A 15,762-nucleotide genomic window follows, 5' to 3' on the forward strand; every position below is an offset into this window, starting at 1 on the left:
TGGGTATAAAAACGCCTTGTACAGCCGAGAAGATAAAGAAAATTGAGAAAGTTGGGAACCACAACTTTGAGATGACTAGTTGCTGACAACATTATCTACCTCGGCGCCGCCACAACCGAAACGAATGACACCAGTTTTGAGATAAAGCGAAGAATAATACTGGCAAACAGTTGCTACTTTGGTCTAAGTAAGCAGTTTAGAAACCAGGTCACCTCTCGACAGACGAAGATTACACTATACAAGACACTGCTACTATCCGTGTTGTTATATGGTTCTGGGGCATGGGTACTTGTGAAAGCAGATGAGGCAGTGCTTAGAGTATTTGAGAGAAAGATTCTTCGTAAAATATATGGACCAGTTTGCGTTAATGAAGAATATTGGCGACGTATGAATCACGAGCTGTATGACGACGATAGCATAGTAACACGCATCAAAATACAACGGCTGCATTGGCTAGGTCATGTTGTCAGAATGGATGAAGAAGCTCCAGCAAAGAAGTCTTTTGAAGGCAAACACGGTGGTACACGCAAACCGGGAAGAACAAAAGCCCAAAGGAAAAATCAAGTGGTGGGAGGAAGACACCTCGAAACCTGGTGTCAGAGATTATAAAATGAGTGCCGAAGGTCAAGGCGCATGGAATGCTACTCTACGTTCGGCCAATGAAACAAATGTTCTGTCACAGCCAATTAAAGTATTTAAGTAAAGGTGATAAAGATACATGGCGCAACAGAATTCATAAACTACCAAACCAGTCAAAGTGTTTTGACTACAGCACACACTTATGAGTTCTTTACTATGCAAGTCTTTGAATAGAAAGCATTAAATATGATCTCGAGCTGGAATATGTTCGCAAAATCACGAAAAGCAAGTAAAAGCGTACTATGTTCGTCCGGGCCGAATCTTGGAAACCCACCACCATGGATTCTGCTAAAATATGGGAGCTATATCTGGTTATAGACCAAATTGGATCGTACCTGGTACAGTTGGTGAAAGTCATAACGGAACACTATGTGCAAAATTTCATCCAAATCGGATGAAAATTTAGGTTTCCAGGGGTTCAAGAATTCAAATCGGGAGATCGGTTTATATGGGAGCTTTATCAGGTTCTTGACCGATTTGGTCCGTACTTCGCACAGTTGTTGAAAGTCATAACGGAACACCATGTGCGAAATTTCAGACAAATCGGAGGTTTCCAGGGGTTCAAGAAGTCAAATCGGGAGATCGGTTTATGAGAGCTATGTCCAAACCTGAACCGATATGGACCATTTGCAATCCCTAATGACCTACATCAATATTAAGTATCTGTGTCAAATTTCAAGCGGCTAGCTTTACGCGTTCGACGGCTATTGTGATTTCGACAGACGTGATTTCTAATTTTTTTGAGAAAAATTTCCAAAAAATTATTTGAGAACATATGTTAAAAAATTTATTAAATTTTTTTTATTCCCACCACCAAAGGATGGGGGTACATTCATTTTGTCATTCCGTTCGGTAACCGCAAGTAGTAACTGCAGTCTTTGAAAGAATTGAAAGAGAGTCAGTGTAAATGGGTCTGACAGTAAATGGAGATAAGTCGAAATGGATGATTTCAATTCCCAAAACGCCTTGTACATCCGAGAAGATGAAGAAAATGGAGAAACTTGACAACCACAACTTTGAGATAGTCAGCAACTTTATCTTCCACGACACCGCCGTAACCGAAACCGATTTGACTTCTTGAGCCTCTGGATGCTGCAATTTTTGTCCGATTTGGCTAAAATTTTGCTTGTGCTGTTCTGTTCTGACTTCCAACAACTCTGTCCAAATCAGTCTATAACTTGATATAGCTTCCATATAAACCGGTCACTTTGGTATGTAGAATAAACAAACCCTTCAACTAAATGTATTTTGTATAAATTTTGTCCTTGTCCGTCCATCCGTCTATCGGAAGACTCTCTTTAAAATATAAACGTATACGTAATATAAATTCATTTTATCAATTGTACACCCTGGCGTATGACTATTATTAATTCAAAGAAAATTTACAAAAACTTCCCTTATTCCCCTAATAACAGAGCATATTAAATACAATAAACGCCATTTGAAAGCTAACCCTTGTTAGCCACCCTAACAGTACACAGTTTGCCTCTTAAACAAAGGAAAAAATTTAAAAAAGCAGTTGATTTCTTAACTTGTTAACTTAAAAAAAATCTCCCCTATTTCTTTGAGCTTCACAAGAAACAAAAAAAAGTCGTTAGCATCATTTTACGCATGAAAAGAATAAGAGAAAGCGATTTGTGGTGCCTCCCTATCCCCCATCACTACTCACACAGAATACTCGTATTCATCATATTGAAGACATTCAATGTCTAAGGGGGTGGAATATTTTTCATTCATATTTAGCCCAGTGCGCAAAATGTTTCACATGCCCATCACGTAAGTGTAATTTATCACAAATGTTTGCATGTTAATTTTATGGGGTGAGCACATGCAACAGAGCGATGGTAGCGATGGCAGCAGCATCAACCCACACATAAATGCCAACAGCCATTATTTTGGTGCGCAATAACTTGAAACGCATCCATAGTGCCATTAACCAAAGAGGAATGAAGTGTTTAACACCCAGCCCCCCCTCCCCTTAACACTCCTACACGAGCAGACTTTTATACTTTTCGGATTTAGACAAAGTTATCAAAGGCCAAAAAAATGGCAATATTGCAACATATGATGATGGCCTCTAGGAGCAGGGTGATAAGAGGAGGGCAGCATAACAGATGCTGGCAAACGCATAAAACTCAGCAAAGCTCAAGAGCTATTAAATGGTAGAGAGAGAGAGCGAGCGCATAATTTGCACATGCAACTGCTTGCACCAGTTAACCCACACACACAAGATGAAGCCTTATAAACCCTCCACGCAAACTGTTTCGCCAATTCATATCCAATTCATACTCAAGCAGTCAATACGTCAGCCAAACCAATTTAACAACACTAAGGAACATTGTTGCCCAAAGCCAAAAAGCGAAAAAGAGAGATAGTTTGATGCCTTCGAAGCGTTTGTAAGGAGTTTTCTTTAGACTAAAGTTTCATAATTTCGCTTAAGCCATAATTTCAATTACTAGTATAAATGTCGGCGTCTTTGTTGGCGCTCTAACTCCCCGCCTGCAATGTGCATGTTCTTAGCTTTCAACTTTTGCCAAGATTTATTTATGACCCCAAGTGCACAGCTTGAATATCTTTTTTTTATTTCAGCTTAAGAAAAATAAAAAAATGTTATAAAGACATAAAATAAGAGTTATTATACCACATCAGCTATGTACCACACAGTATATGCAACATAGAACATTTTTATACATGTGTGTGTTTGTATGCATGTAGCTTAACTGGTAATATTGTGGTGAAGTGCAAAACAGCTGAGGTTTATGTGGGATCATGAGAAAGGGATTTTTAATTATTTGCTACAAGGGAGGAGTGCCTACGATACCCTGACAGACAGTTTATAGGGTTGAATTTGGAATTAATTGAACTTTCTTTAATCTCCAACCCACCCAGGTACCCTCAACAGATACCTCAGTTCAGTACTTACTTATTCCATATCATATCGCCCGATATCAAGGGCATCTCCATGAGTAAAGCCGATAGCAGAGATGATTTTCCGCTGCCATTTTTACCTACAATCATGGTTAGCTTGCCACGTGGCACCACCATATCGCCCACATCCAAGGTAGCTGTGGTGCCCTGAGGATGCCAAGAAAATTTGCAATTTTTCACCGAAACCGCTATGTCATCGGGCATTTTCAGCAGCAACGAGTCGCGATGCCATGAATCAGATTTACTATTGCGATTGTGTGCAGTGCGACGATCATTTGCAGCACCTTTAGCAGCAGGCCCTACTTGAGGTTGTTGTCCACTTGTCTGAGTGGCAGATTGTGGTTTGTTGTTTTGTGTATGTTGACCACCATGCATGGTGAAATTCTTTCTAGGTCTTATCACCACATAAGGGGTATTGCGTAACAATTCCTTGCGTGCATTAGAGGAGAGTTTCCTATGATCCACCGGAAATTCCAAGGTTTCCTTGTTCTCAGGCAATGTCAAGGGAGTCTGGGGTTCTGAGTTGGCCAAAGGCGCCGGTTTCTCAGGTATAAATATTTTTATGCTACTCGGCTTTTCATGTGGTTTCGTCGGAGCCTTTGCTTGTTGCTCACTCACCGTCTTTGGACTTATATTTGCGGGCAAAGATTTCGATTTCACCTCATACATATCCAAAGATGCATCACTTTTACTTAAAATGCGTGCCATATTACGTATACCCTCGAATTGTTTTTGTATTTCATGGGCAGCGAAAAAGGTTTCCAAACGTCTGGTGGATACAATGGCCGATAGTATGATGGGTACTGTGATGGGAAATATCAGCAAAGGCACTGTCAACTGTTGAAACAAAGCCAGAGCGGAAAATAAACGACTTGCTGTGATTTCGGAATTACTTTCACTTGAAACATAGACCGCCAAGGTGACAAATGTTATGAGAACGGATGAGATATGGGTTAAAATGGCTGAAATAAGAAACAAAAAATTTAATTTGTAAATAAAATAATAAAACAGAGTTACATAATATAAAATGGAATGGAATGAAACGAAATGAAATAAAATGGGTTGAAATGAAATGGAATGAAATGAAATGGAATGAAATGGAATGGAATGGAATGGAATGGAATGGAGTGGAATGGAATGGAATGGAATGGAATGGAATGGAATGGAATGGAATGAAATGAAATGAAATGAAATGAAATGAAATGAAATGAAATGGAATGGAATGGAATGAAATGAAATGAAATGAAACGAGATGAAATTAAATGAAATGAAATGGAATGAAAAGGAATGGAATGGAATAGAATGAAATAGAAGTAAATGGAATGAAATGGAATGAAATGGAATGGAATGGAATGGAATGGAATGGAATGGAATGGAATGGAATGGAATGGAATGGAATGGAATGGAATGGAATGGAATGGAATGGAATGGAATGGAATGGAATGAAATGGAATGGAATGGAATGAAATGAAATGAATTGAAATTAATGAAAAGGCTTGATATAAAATGAAATGAAATGGAATGGAATGGAATGACATGAAATGAAATGATATGAAATGAAATGAAATGAAATGAAATGGAATGAAACGAAATGAAATGAAACGAAATGGAATGAAATGGAATGGAATGGAATGGAATGGAATGATATGAAATGAAATGAAATGAAATGAAATGAAATGAAATAAAATGGAATGAAATGAAATGGAATGAAATGGAATGAAATGAAACGAAATGAAATGAAACGAAATGAAACGGAATGAAATGAAATGGAATAAAAAGGAATAAAATGGAATGAAATGGTATAAATGGAACGAAATGGAATGAAATGGATTGAAATGAAATGGAATGAAATGAAATGAAATGGAAAGAAATGGAATGAAATCGAATGAAATGGAGAGAAATGAAATGGAATGAAATGTAATGAAATGGAATGAAATGGAATGAAATGGAATGAAATGGAGTGAAATGAAATGGAGTGAAATGAATTGGAATGAAATGTAATGAAATGGTATGAAATGGAACGAAATGGAATGATGTGAAATGGAATGAAATTAAATGAAATGGAATGAAATCGAATAAAATGAAATGAAATGGAATGAAATGAAATTAAATGAAGTGAAATGAGGTGAAATGAAATGAATACAATTAAAATTAAAAGAAAATAAAACAAAATAAAATAAACAAGTAAAAACGTATTAAGTTAGGCCGTGCCGAACTTTGGTTACCCAACACCAAGAATATAATAATCATCCTATTTTATTGTAACTCCACTACTATATCCATTGCTATATCTAAATAGAGGCTGGTCGCGATCATATCATATATGGACCGATCGGGACCAAAATTAGGAAGGATATCGAAGGACCTAACAGAACTAAATGCGCCTTTTATGGGCACAAAACCTTAAATCGAGAGATCGGTCTATATGGCAGCTATATCCAAATCTGGATTGATCTAAGCCAAATTAAAGGAGGATGTCGAAGGAACTAACAAAACTCAATGTACCAAATTTCGGCGAAATTGGACAATAAATTTGGCTTTTATGGGTCCAAAACCTTAAATCGAGACATGGGTCTATATGACAGCTATATCCAAATCTGGACCGATCTGAGCCAAATTGAAGAAAGATATCGAGAGACCTAACGCAACTCACTGTCCCAAATTTCGGCGACATCGGGCAATAAATGCGCCTTTTATTGGTCCAAGACCTTAAATCGAGAGATCGGTCTATATGCCATTTATATTCAAGTCTACTTCGATCGGGGCCGAATTGACGAATTATGTCGAGTGGCCTAACATAACTACTGTCCTAAATTTCGGATCGGTCTATATAGGGGCTATATCAAGATATAGTCCGATATAGCCCATCTTCGAAGCTAACGTGCCGACACAAAAAGAATCTTTGCAAAGCTTCAGCTCAATATCTCTATTTTTAAAGACTGTAGCGTGATCTCAACAGACAGACGGATATTGCTTAGATTGTCTTATATTTTTACAATACTTTATAGAGGCAGAAATGGATATTTCGATGTGTTGCAAACGGTATGACAAAATCAATATACCCCCATCCTTCGGTGGGAGGTATAAAAATAACAAAAAAACAAGTTAAAGTGTGCTAAGTTCGTCTGGGCCGAATCTTTTATACCCTCCACCATTGATCGCATTTGTCGAGTTCTTTTCCCGGCATCTCTTCTTAAGCAAAAAGGATACAAGAAAAGATTTGCTCTGCTATTAGAGCGATATCAAGATATGGTCTGGTTTGGACCACAAATAAATTATATGTTGGAGACCTGGGTAAAATGTCAGCCAATTCGAATAAAAATTGCGCCCTTTAAGGGCTTAAGAAGTAAAATCGGTAGATGGGTTAATAATGGAGCTGTATCAGGCTATAGACCGATTAAGACTATAATTGACACGTATGTTGAAGGTCATGAGAGAAATCGTTGCTCAAAATTTCCTAGTGGCTCAAGAAGTCAAGATCCCAGATCGGTTTATATGGCAGCTATATCAGGTTATGGACCAATTAAAACAATATTTGGCACAGTTATTGGAAGTCATAACAAAACACTTCTTTTAAAATTTTACCCAAATCGGATAAGAATTATGCTCTGTAGTGGCTCAAGAAGTCTAATCGGGAACTCGGTTTATATAGCAGCAATATCAGGCTATGAACTGATTCCAATCCTACTTAGCAAAGTTGTTCGAAGTCATAACAAACAACTTCATGCAAAATTTCAGCCAATCAAAAATCAGACGAGAATTGCACCCTGTATTGGCTCAAGAAGTCAGGATCCATTATCGGTATATATGACAGCTAAATCAGGTTATGAACCGATTTTAACCACACTCAGTACAGTTGTAGGAAGTCATAACAAAACACTTCATGCTAAATTTCAGCCAAATCAGATGAGGATTGCGCCCTCTATTGGCTCAAGAAGTCAGGATCCAAGATCGGTATATATGACAGCTATATCAGGTTATGGACCGATTTCAACCATACTCAGTATAGTTGTTGGAAGTCATAACAAAACACTTCACGCACAATTTCAGCCAAATCAGAAGAGAATTGCGCCCTCTAGCGGCTCAAGAAGTCAAGACCCAGTATCGGTTTATATGGCAGCTATATCAAAACATGGACCTATTTGGCCCATTTACAATCCCAACCGACCTACACTGATAAGAAGTATTAGTGCAAAATTTCAAGCGGCTAGTTTTACTACTTCGAAAGTTAGCGTTCATTCGCCAGACAGACGGACGGACGGACGGGAAGACGGACGGACATGATCGATCGACATCAAATGTCACGACGATCAAGAATATATATACTTTATGGGGTGTCAGAGGAATATTTCGAGGAGTTACAAGCAGAACGACGAAATTAATTTAGCTCCATTTTATGGTGGAGGGTATAAAAAAATAAAATAATTAAAACATAATTAAATAACAAATCAGCCATAAGAATAATATACGTGTTTTCCAAACATTTTTGTTTTTTGTTTATGAAAGCAGTATTTATTCTACTTATTCATACTCACTCATCAATGTCCAGTATAATGAGTCCTTATTCAAATATTTCAATTCCTTTTGCCTGGCCTCGGTGATTTTCTTAATGAAAACATTGTCCCAAGCATTCAGTTTTATTAGTTTAATGCCCATAAAACAATCGTGAAGCTTCTTTAGACGATTGTCGGTGAATTTCTGTGAAATAAAACCAAAAATAAGAAAGAAATAACTATGAAATATTTAAACTTAATATAACATACTTGAATAATTTAAAACTTTTTTCTAGAGGTAAATAAATGTTCAGCTAATATAAAACTTAAGTGCTGCTATTAAAATTTTATGATTTTTTTTTTAATTTTACAGAAACGCCAAAACAAAACTTTATGCTGAAAAATACTTTAAAGGCCAACCTTTTTAACCTTTTGGCTTTTTTTATTTTTCTGCTAAGGAAACTTGTTCAAATTTATATTAATATTTAATTAAACAAATCAAAATGTTTATAGAAATTTTTGCAGACTAAAAAAAGAATTTGGTTTGATTTGCATTTACAGAACTTTTCCCTTCTCATTCTCTCTCTCATTTTCTTTGATTTTGCTCTTTGCTGCTTTTGCATTAACAAACTTTTTTGCATTTTAAATACCAAAATGTAATTGAATAGAAAATATTGCCTACTTCTGGGCAACTCAATAGAAAGTAGAAACAATGGCAAGAGCCTGCATACTTTTAGGGGCCATTCTCAAGAAAGAGTTGTTATACAATAACCATAAATTCACTTAAATTACCAAATCACAATAAAAACAAAAAGGCAACTTTTTTTACAACAATTTCAGTACCCTTTTATAGCCCAATCGGTCGCCCTTTGGATTTTGAAGAAACTTTCTCCCATAACACTTACCGCCATTATTTCAGCATTGTGAGACATTGCCTTGCCAATCAAAAACTGCAACGGAGTCATTGTCAGAATGCATACAAATGAACCAATAACAGCGCTTATGCCCAATTTCAAGTACAGCAAATACATAACAATGGCAATCTGAAAAGAAACCCATCGAGAAAAAAAAGAAAACAGAAAAAATAGAAAACGGTTAACTTACTTTTCTATATTTAAAGGAATTTTTCTCTGGTGGCAATATTCCTTTTGAATGCCAAGTTTACTTAACACAATAGTGACCTCGCATGGGTTTTATTTTGCCTTGTGCATATGTGTGGCTTTCATTTAGTAATAAATTCCTTAAGTTTTTGGAAGATTTTCAATATAATGAATTCTTGCAAAAACTTATGCATACATTCAGGCGCTGCTAACATAGCAGGGAGTATATGTTACAGCTTCTTCCCGGAATTCTTTGGCATTTGCTTTAAATTGAATATTAAAAATAATTGTTTTTTCTGAAAGTTGTACCATAAAATTTAATTGGATCAAAGTGGCTTAAGCGATTCAGAGTAAATGCTAAGTTTTGAACATACTCGTATCAATGATTATGCAAAATAAGATATAAAAATTGGAACTTTATGAACCTCAAATGGCATTAAAATCGTTAAATCCAGTATTTTGTTTTAAAGCTCAAACTTTCTATGGCAGTAAAAATTGGTTTTATTTTTCATAAAAAATTTTATATATAAAAGCACGTTGTGCATTCGATTTCGCTAATATTGAAAATCTTGAGTTGTGTTAAGCCACATATGATACCGAATATGAACCAGATTGTACCATATTTAGATATATCGGGTTTTCCAATAGAGAGAGTTGTGTTAGGTCAGTCGACATTCTTCTTTAATTTGGCCCAGATCGGTCCAGATTTGGATATAGCCGCCAAATATACCGATCTCTCGATTTAAGGTTTTCGGCCCATAAAATGTGCATCTATTGTCCGATGCCGCCGAAATTTGAAACAGAGAGTTGTGTTAGTTTCTTCCGCATTTATCAGCAATTTGGCTTAGATCGGCTCAGATTGGGATATACCTGCCATAGAGACCAATCTCTCGACTCAAAGTCTTGTGCCCATAAAAGGCGCATTTATAATCACATTTCGCTGAAATTTGACACAGTGACTTATGTTAGGCTTTCCCACATCTGTGTTCTTTATGGTTCAAATCGGTCTATATTTGGATATAGCTTCCAAAAAGACCAATATTTTGTTCTACAAAATTGAACAATGACTTGTACTTATTAGACCACTCAATGTCAGTGGCGAATTTGGTTAAAATCGGATCATATTTGGATATAGCTGCTATGGGGGCATAAATTATGCATTTTATTATTTCGAGAGTATTCAAAAATTCTGCCAGGGGCCAAGCCCAAGCCCGCCTATAATGTTCGTTGGCATAGCACCCTATTAGTAGAACATTTTCGGCCTGTTTTACTATCCTTACCAGTCGTTGCTCTGCTTCGACGTGAGTAGCGGTGTCAGAGAGTCGAAAGCCAGATAAAGTGATGACATGCTCCTCCTTCTCCCTGTCTCATCACTGTTGCATCAGACATCGACAACTCTAGGAAAAATATATTATTCAAATTTTCATGAAAAGTAACGCGGGTCCTCGGTCGAGTATCAGTATATGCATGGAACAATTGGTAGTGGATATGGTTCAGTCCAAAAACTTTGTTCCGGGTCGTCCATGGCTCCTGAATTAAAGCAATACGAATCTTGCCTTTGCTAATTTTCTCCATCAGAGCGTGTGTAGCTATCTCGCTATGGTGTCTCAATGGCCTCAATCATTGGTCCTCCAGTAAATGGGCATCTAGGGAGTAGTTGATTGTCTTATCCTCTGCTCCCTGTTCTTTAGACTGCATTGAGTAACTGTCACTGCACTGTCTGATGTTTCGATAATAGGATCTTTATATGTCCTAGTCTTCCAAATATTGAGAAAGTCAGTGATGGTTTCATCATCGGGTCCCTCTTCGTAGGGCTGTATTGAGTTTTGGCCACTGGTCTCATCGTCTGCTCCCTGTTCTTTGGATTGAATTGAGTTTCCTATCACTGCACTGACTAATGTTCCAATATTAGGATATTTGCCTATCTTAGTCTTCCAAATCTTGAGTAAATGGGCTTGCTAGGAGAAAATGGGCTTCCTGTTTGATAGGCTGCATTGGGTTTTCTGTCACCACACTTCCTAATGCTTCGGTTTTAAGATCTCTAGTCTTCCTTGTCCTCCGAATCTTAAGAAACTCGTTAATTTTCTGCTTATCCTAATCTTCCCAATATTAAGAGAGACGGTTAATGTCACGTCTTCGTCCCCCTGTTCGTTAGGTTGTATAAAGGATCCTGCCACTACACTGCCTGATAACGGTGTGGATATTTCAAGGCATATGAGGATGTTTGCCTATCCTAGTCTTCTCAATCTTGAAAAAGTCGACCTTGGACCCGTAGTACGCTATGCCTCCAAGTCTTAGCCAAATTTTTTCACGGAGGCTTGATCTATGCCCACCACAAGGAGAGTTTATTCCTCCTTCTCTTTCCTCTGGAAGACTTCCCAATTTTGCACGTCTCCTCCCTGCTCCGACTTTGTCTCCCTCCGCAGGACGCCGTCTGAAGTCTCCACTGCGATAGAGCTGATATGATCTTCCCAGAGTACTTGAAAAGCTCGGCGCGTGAATTTGGGCACAAATGCCCCCGTAGCTTAGAGGGTAGCATGTCCGCCTTTGGCGCTGAAAGCATTGGTTCAAATCCCGTTGAGGACATCAGAAAAAAACAAGTAAAAGCGTGCTAAGTTCGGCCGGGACGAATTTTATATACCCTTCACCAAAGATCGCATTTGTCGAGTTCATTTTCCTATATCTCTTTTTACAAAGGATAAAAGAAAGTTATGGTTCGATTCGGGCCATAACTAAATGGAATGTTTGAGACCATAGTAAAAGTCATTGTGTAAAATTTCAGACAATATAAGTAAGAATTGCGGCCTTTAGGGGCTCAAGAAGTGAAATAGGGACATCGCACAGTGGGCCAAATGGCAAAAAAATTGGAAATAAGTCTACAACTTTTTATCTGTTGATTTTAGCCATACAAAATGTTCTAGACATTTGTAGAGGAGGACATAGGCTTTCAGAAAAGTGCTGTTGTTGGTCCATATCTTTAATACAGGGTGAGCTACAGGGTGTCAAAGTTGACCACTTTTGACTTCTCCAAGCTTCTGGGGGCCATAACTTTTGATCTACTCAACCGATTTATATGATTTAGGACTCTAGAGAAAGAGCTTGACAAGATCTAAAAAACTTATGCATAAAGTACCATGCCATCGTGTACTGTTAAGGAGTTATGAATTGTTTAATTTTAAAATATGAAAATTTGGCCTTGGTTTTTTTCAGTGTTTTTTACATAACTCCGTCAATTTTAAAGCTATAAACTTCATACTTCACACAAATTATGCCAGCATATGTGTGCATAAAATACAAAAGGAATCACGTGAATATCTTTGGCGGTTTAAAAATGGCATCGTTTTCAATATGAAAAATATTTTTTTTGTCAAAAAATTGCAAAATTTTTCAAAAAAGATACTCCCATTTCCTTTAAGTTTTCGCAAACTTTGGCCATCAAAGCATTATCATTTCTTTCCATTTTCACAAAGTCGAGGTATTAAGAAAAGTTTTAAGTGCTAATTTGGCTAATTTCGATATCAAACAACACCGTTATCTTAAGACCAAAATGGCCAATTTTTTTACTAAACTTCAAAAGTTTCTCACTGGAAAAAAAGTTCCACGGGGATTTTTTCGCTTTTTTTGAACTTAAATGAAAGCTTAAAATGTTCCCAACATTTTAAGGTATGTCTCGCCATATCCTAGCCATAAATGAGATCGTAGCGATCAAAATACTGAAAAAAGTCAATTTTCAAGTAGTGCTATATTCATTGCTAAAAAACAAGTATTACGTCACATTTTATTGCAAAGATGTTAAATAAACTTTTATTTGGTAACACTTCTTCTACAAAACACAAAAAGAATCATGGAAATATCTCTATTCTATTCCATTTTATGGAACCGGCAATAAAAAAGTCAATTTTTCAAAAAAGTCGAATTTCCCAAATTTTGTTTTTGTTGTCCTAATTGCACATGACACACTATAGCCATATTTACGCAACATACCTTATCGTAAAGGAAATTTTCATACCTTTCCAACGATGTATAAAACATTTCTCAACTCGGATTCTATCTACTCTAAAATTCATTTACACTTCATTAAACTCTATATAAAAATGTCTATTTGTGAAATGGAACCTTATATGGGGCCTACACTAAAACATTGATAGATTTGCCCAGGGTTTACAATACAAATGTGTTAGAATAAAAAAAGGTCTCCTGCCAAAGTTTAAAAAAATTGGAATAAAAATATGTGTTTTAGAGCGAAAACACTTCGCATCGGCGTGCGTTTATATGTATATTAGCTACTCCCAAAATAAAAAAGCATTTTAGTTTTGTATTATTTGATTTTATTCTCTACCAAATAATCTAAGGTATCAAAATTTAAAAGCTCTTTAATTTGAATGGCATCGGGATCGTCCTTATCTATATCGTCACATATTTTTGGTAGCCATTTAGTTCTGATGCTGTATAGTACCGGATCAGACGATAACAATAAATATTGAAGTAAATCATAATTTTGGTTAAATTTGGTGCTCTTTCGGGTATTGAAAAGCCGGAACTGTTTAACATCTCTATTACGGGATTCCTGAGCTTCTTCTGTAAGTTCTCCTAACGGAAGTATGTTGTATTCCACAATTTCCTTGCCATGATGTAAGACTTTATGTACTGTCGGTGTTAAAGCTTTCCACGAATATAAATCAGATAAAATGTTTTTTGTGTCATTACTATAAGCTTCAAATTTGGTTGAATTTATCATCTTTTTGCTATTGATTACAGCCAAAATCACTTTGAATCGTCTTAGCAAGTGTTCATCAAGACCGGTTATTTTAGATGTCGATACGGGGTCCTCAAAAAACCGCCTTGCCGAGTTGCCATCATTTGTGCTTCCGTATCCGTAAAGAGGTTTATCTATTATAAGTCCCTTTTGTTTAAACTCCAACTGGATTCGATTCTTCTCTTCCTGCCTCATTTTGTGAAGATCTTGGTTGTTTCTAGCAGAGACATCGCGGTTTCCAGGGCTAGTCCGATATTTAAGGTCATACGATAAATGCAAACAATACTCCATGAATCGAATTCTACAGTGCAGGGGCGAAATACCGAAATTGAGCGCATTTTCGTTTACTAAATTTTCATCAGACTTGTCCTCGAATTGCCCATTCTTCTTGCCACAAATATTGCATCTCCAATTGGACATAACGCCAGTTAATGCGTTTGCCACCTTTCCATCGATCATAGTGAGTTGTAGTTGAAACGAAACTTTTATATTTCTTCCCAATTGGTTTATAACAATCATGGGTAATGCAGCAATTTCTTCCTTTATTTCGTTCACCAAAGATCGTGTTGTGTTCCGGTCTTCCTTTGTATACTCAAACCGAATTGGGCGACATAAATATTTTGACCCAGGTGTTCTATTTATCCATATATCTTGAAATGCATTTTCTTTCGATGATGAAGATTGGTCCTTGTACAATCTCATTCTCAATGGTACTAATGATGCCATGAAAATTGATGCGAAGTTGGTATCTATTTCTGTTTGTTGCTTATATTCGGAAAATCCAGATGATCCATCACAACCCCATTTGCTGATCAAAACCACTTCGGAATTATTACATGTGTTCAACTGTTCTTCAGTAAAATTAGAAATAATTCTAACAGCTGTATTTTCAACAAGATCAGCAAGTTTCACTCTTGCTTTTAATTCGTCCACGTATATATTTGATGGCACCATTTTCGTCCTGGTGTTGTACAATTTATGTTTTGAGGGTAAACAACCCCATCCTTTTTCACGAAGAGCCTTCCTCATTGTTGAGTATTTGTTTCTTGAGAGGCCTAGGTTCAAAATCAGGGCCAGTGCATCTTCCTCCGTGAATTCTGTAGTCGATTTTGGAGTTGGAATACTTTCTACCATTCTCTTTACCCTTTTCGGAGATGCTAATGGTAAAACATCGACAATTCGTCCAACATTTTTTGGTTGTGTTTTTAACAATGCTGTTTTGAACGTATCTTTTATTAAATTTGGCGGATGTGCCGCCAATAGTTCCTCTTGTTTTTTCTTTTTGGTTTTCTCCGTAACTTCGTCGTATGCTTTGCTAGGCCGGCCGGGAATCAGCGGTTTAATTTCAATAAGTAGATCCGATTTCAGCCACTTCTCATACATTTTGAAAAACTTGATTTTTGCGAATGAACATTCTGGCAACCTTCTCTCAAATGATTTGTAGAATTTTTCAAGTTTGTCTAAAGCGTCTTTATTTAGCCTTATTCCATATATGTGGTCCAAAGTGTAAACAAGTTCCTTAAATGACTCCGTGTATGATTTGGAATCATTTTTGATGTCCCATACAATTTTCGAAAGAGTGGAATACTTCAGTATGACTTCCATAACTTATAAATGTCCTTTACGCCTCTACAAAATATAATGAAGAAAATTTGGATTTTGTTCAAATATTTATGCAATATATTCACAATTAATGACCCATTTCAGGTATCAGACGCAATCGTAAAAAGGGGTCCAAAGTGCCTCTTTTTACTTACTCTTCTATAATTATTTACCTGGACTCGAATTTGGTTAAAAAAAATGACAATGAATTTTTTATGGGTAGGTTTTTTCACATTCATTGATA

General features: G+C 36.7%; 1 protein-coding gene across 1 annotated transcript in view; it reads right to left on the minus strand.

Moving 5' to 3' along the window:
- The window catches only part of LOC106088208 (ATP-binding cassette sub-family C member Sur), a 189,799-nt gene that overhangs the window by 92,780 nt on the left and 81,257 nt on the right, over positions 1-15,762 (minus strand). The window contains exons 9-11 of the mRNA XM_059365738.1: positions 8,966-9,103; positions 8,103-8,265; positions 3,563-4,529 (exon numbers count right to left, since the gene is read on the minus strand). Coding sequence (XP_059221721.1) covers positions 3,563-4,529; positions 8,103-8,265; positions 8,966-9,103 — 1,268 coding nt within the window. The remainder of the gene's footprint in view (positions 1-3,562; positions 4,530-8,102; positions 8,266-8,965; positions 9,104-15,762) is intronic.

This window comes from Stomoxys calcitrans, chromosome 3 (assembly GCF_963082655.1).
Source record: "Stomoxys calcitrans chromosome 3, idStoCalc2.1, whole genome shotgun sequence".
NCBI classification, from domain to species: domain Eukaryota; kingdom Metazoa; phylum Arthropoda; class Insecta; order Diptera; family Muscidae; genus Stomoxys; species Stomoxys calcitrans.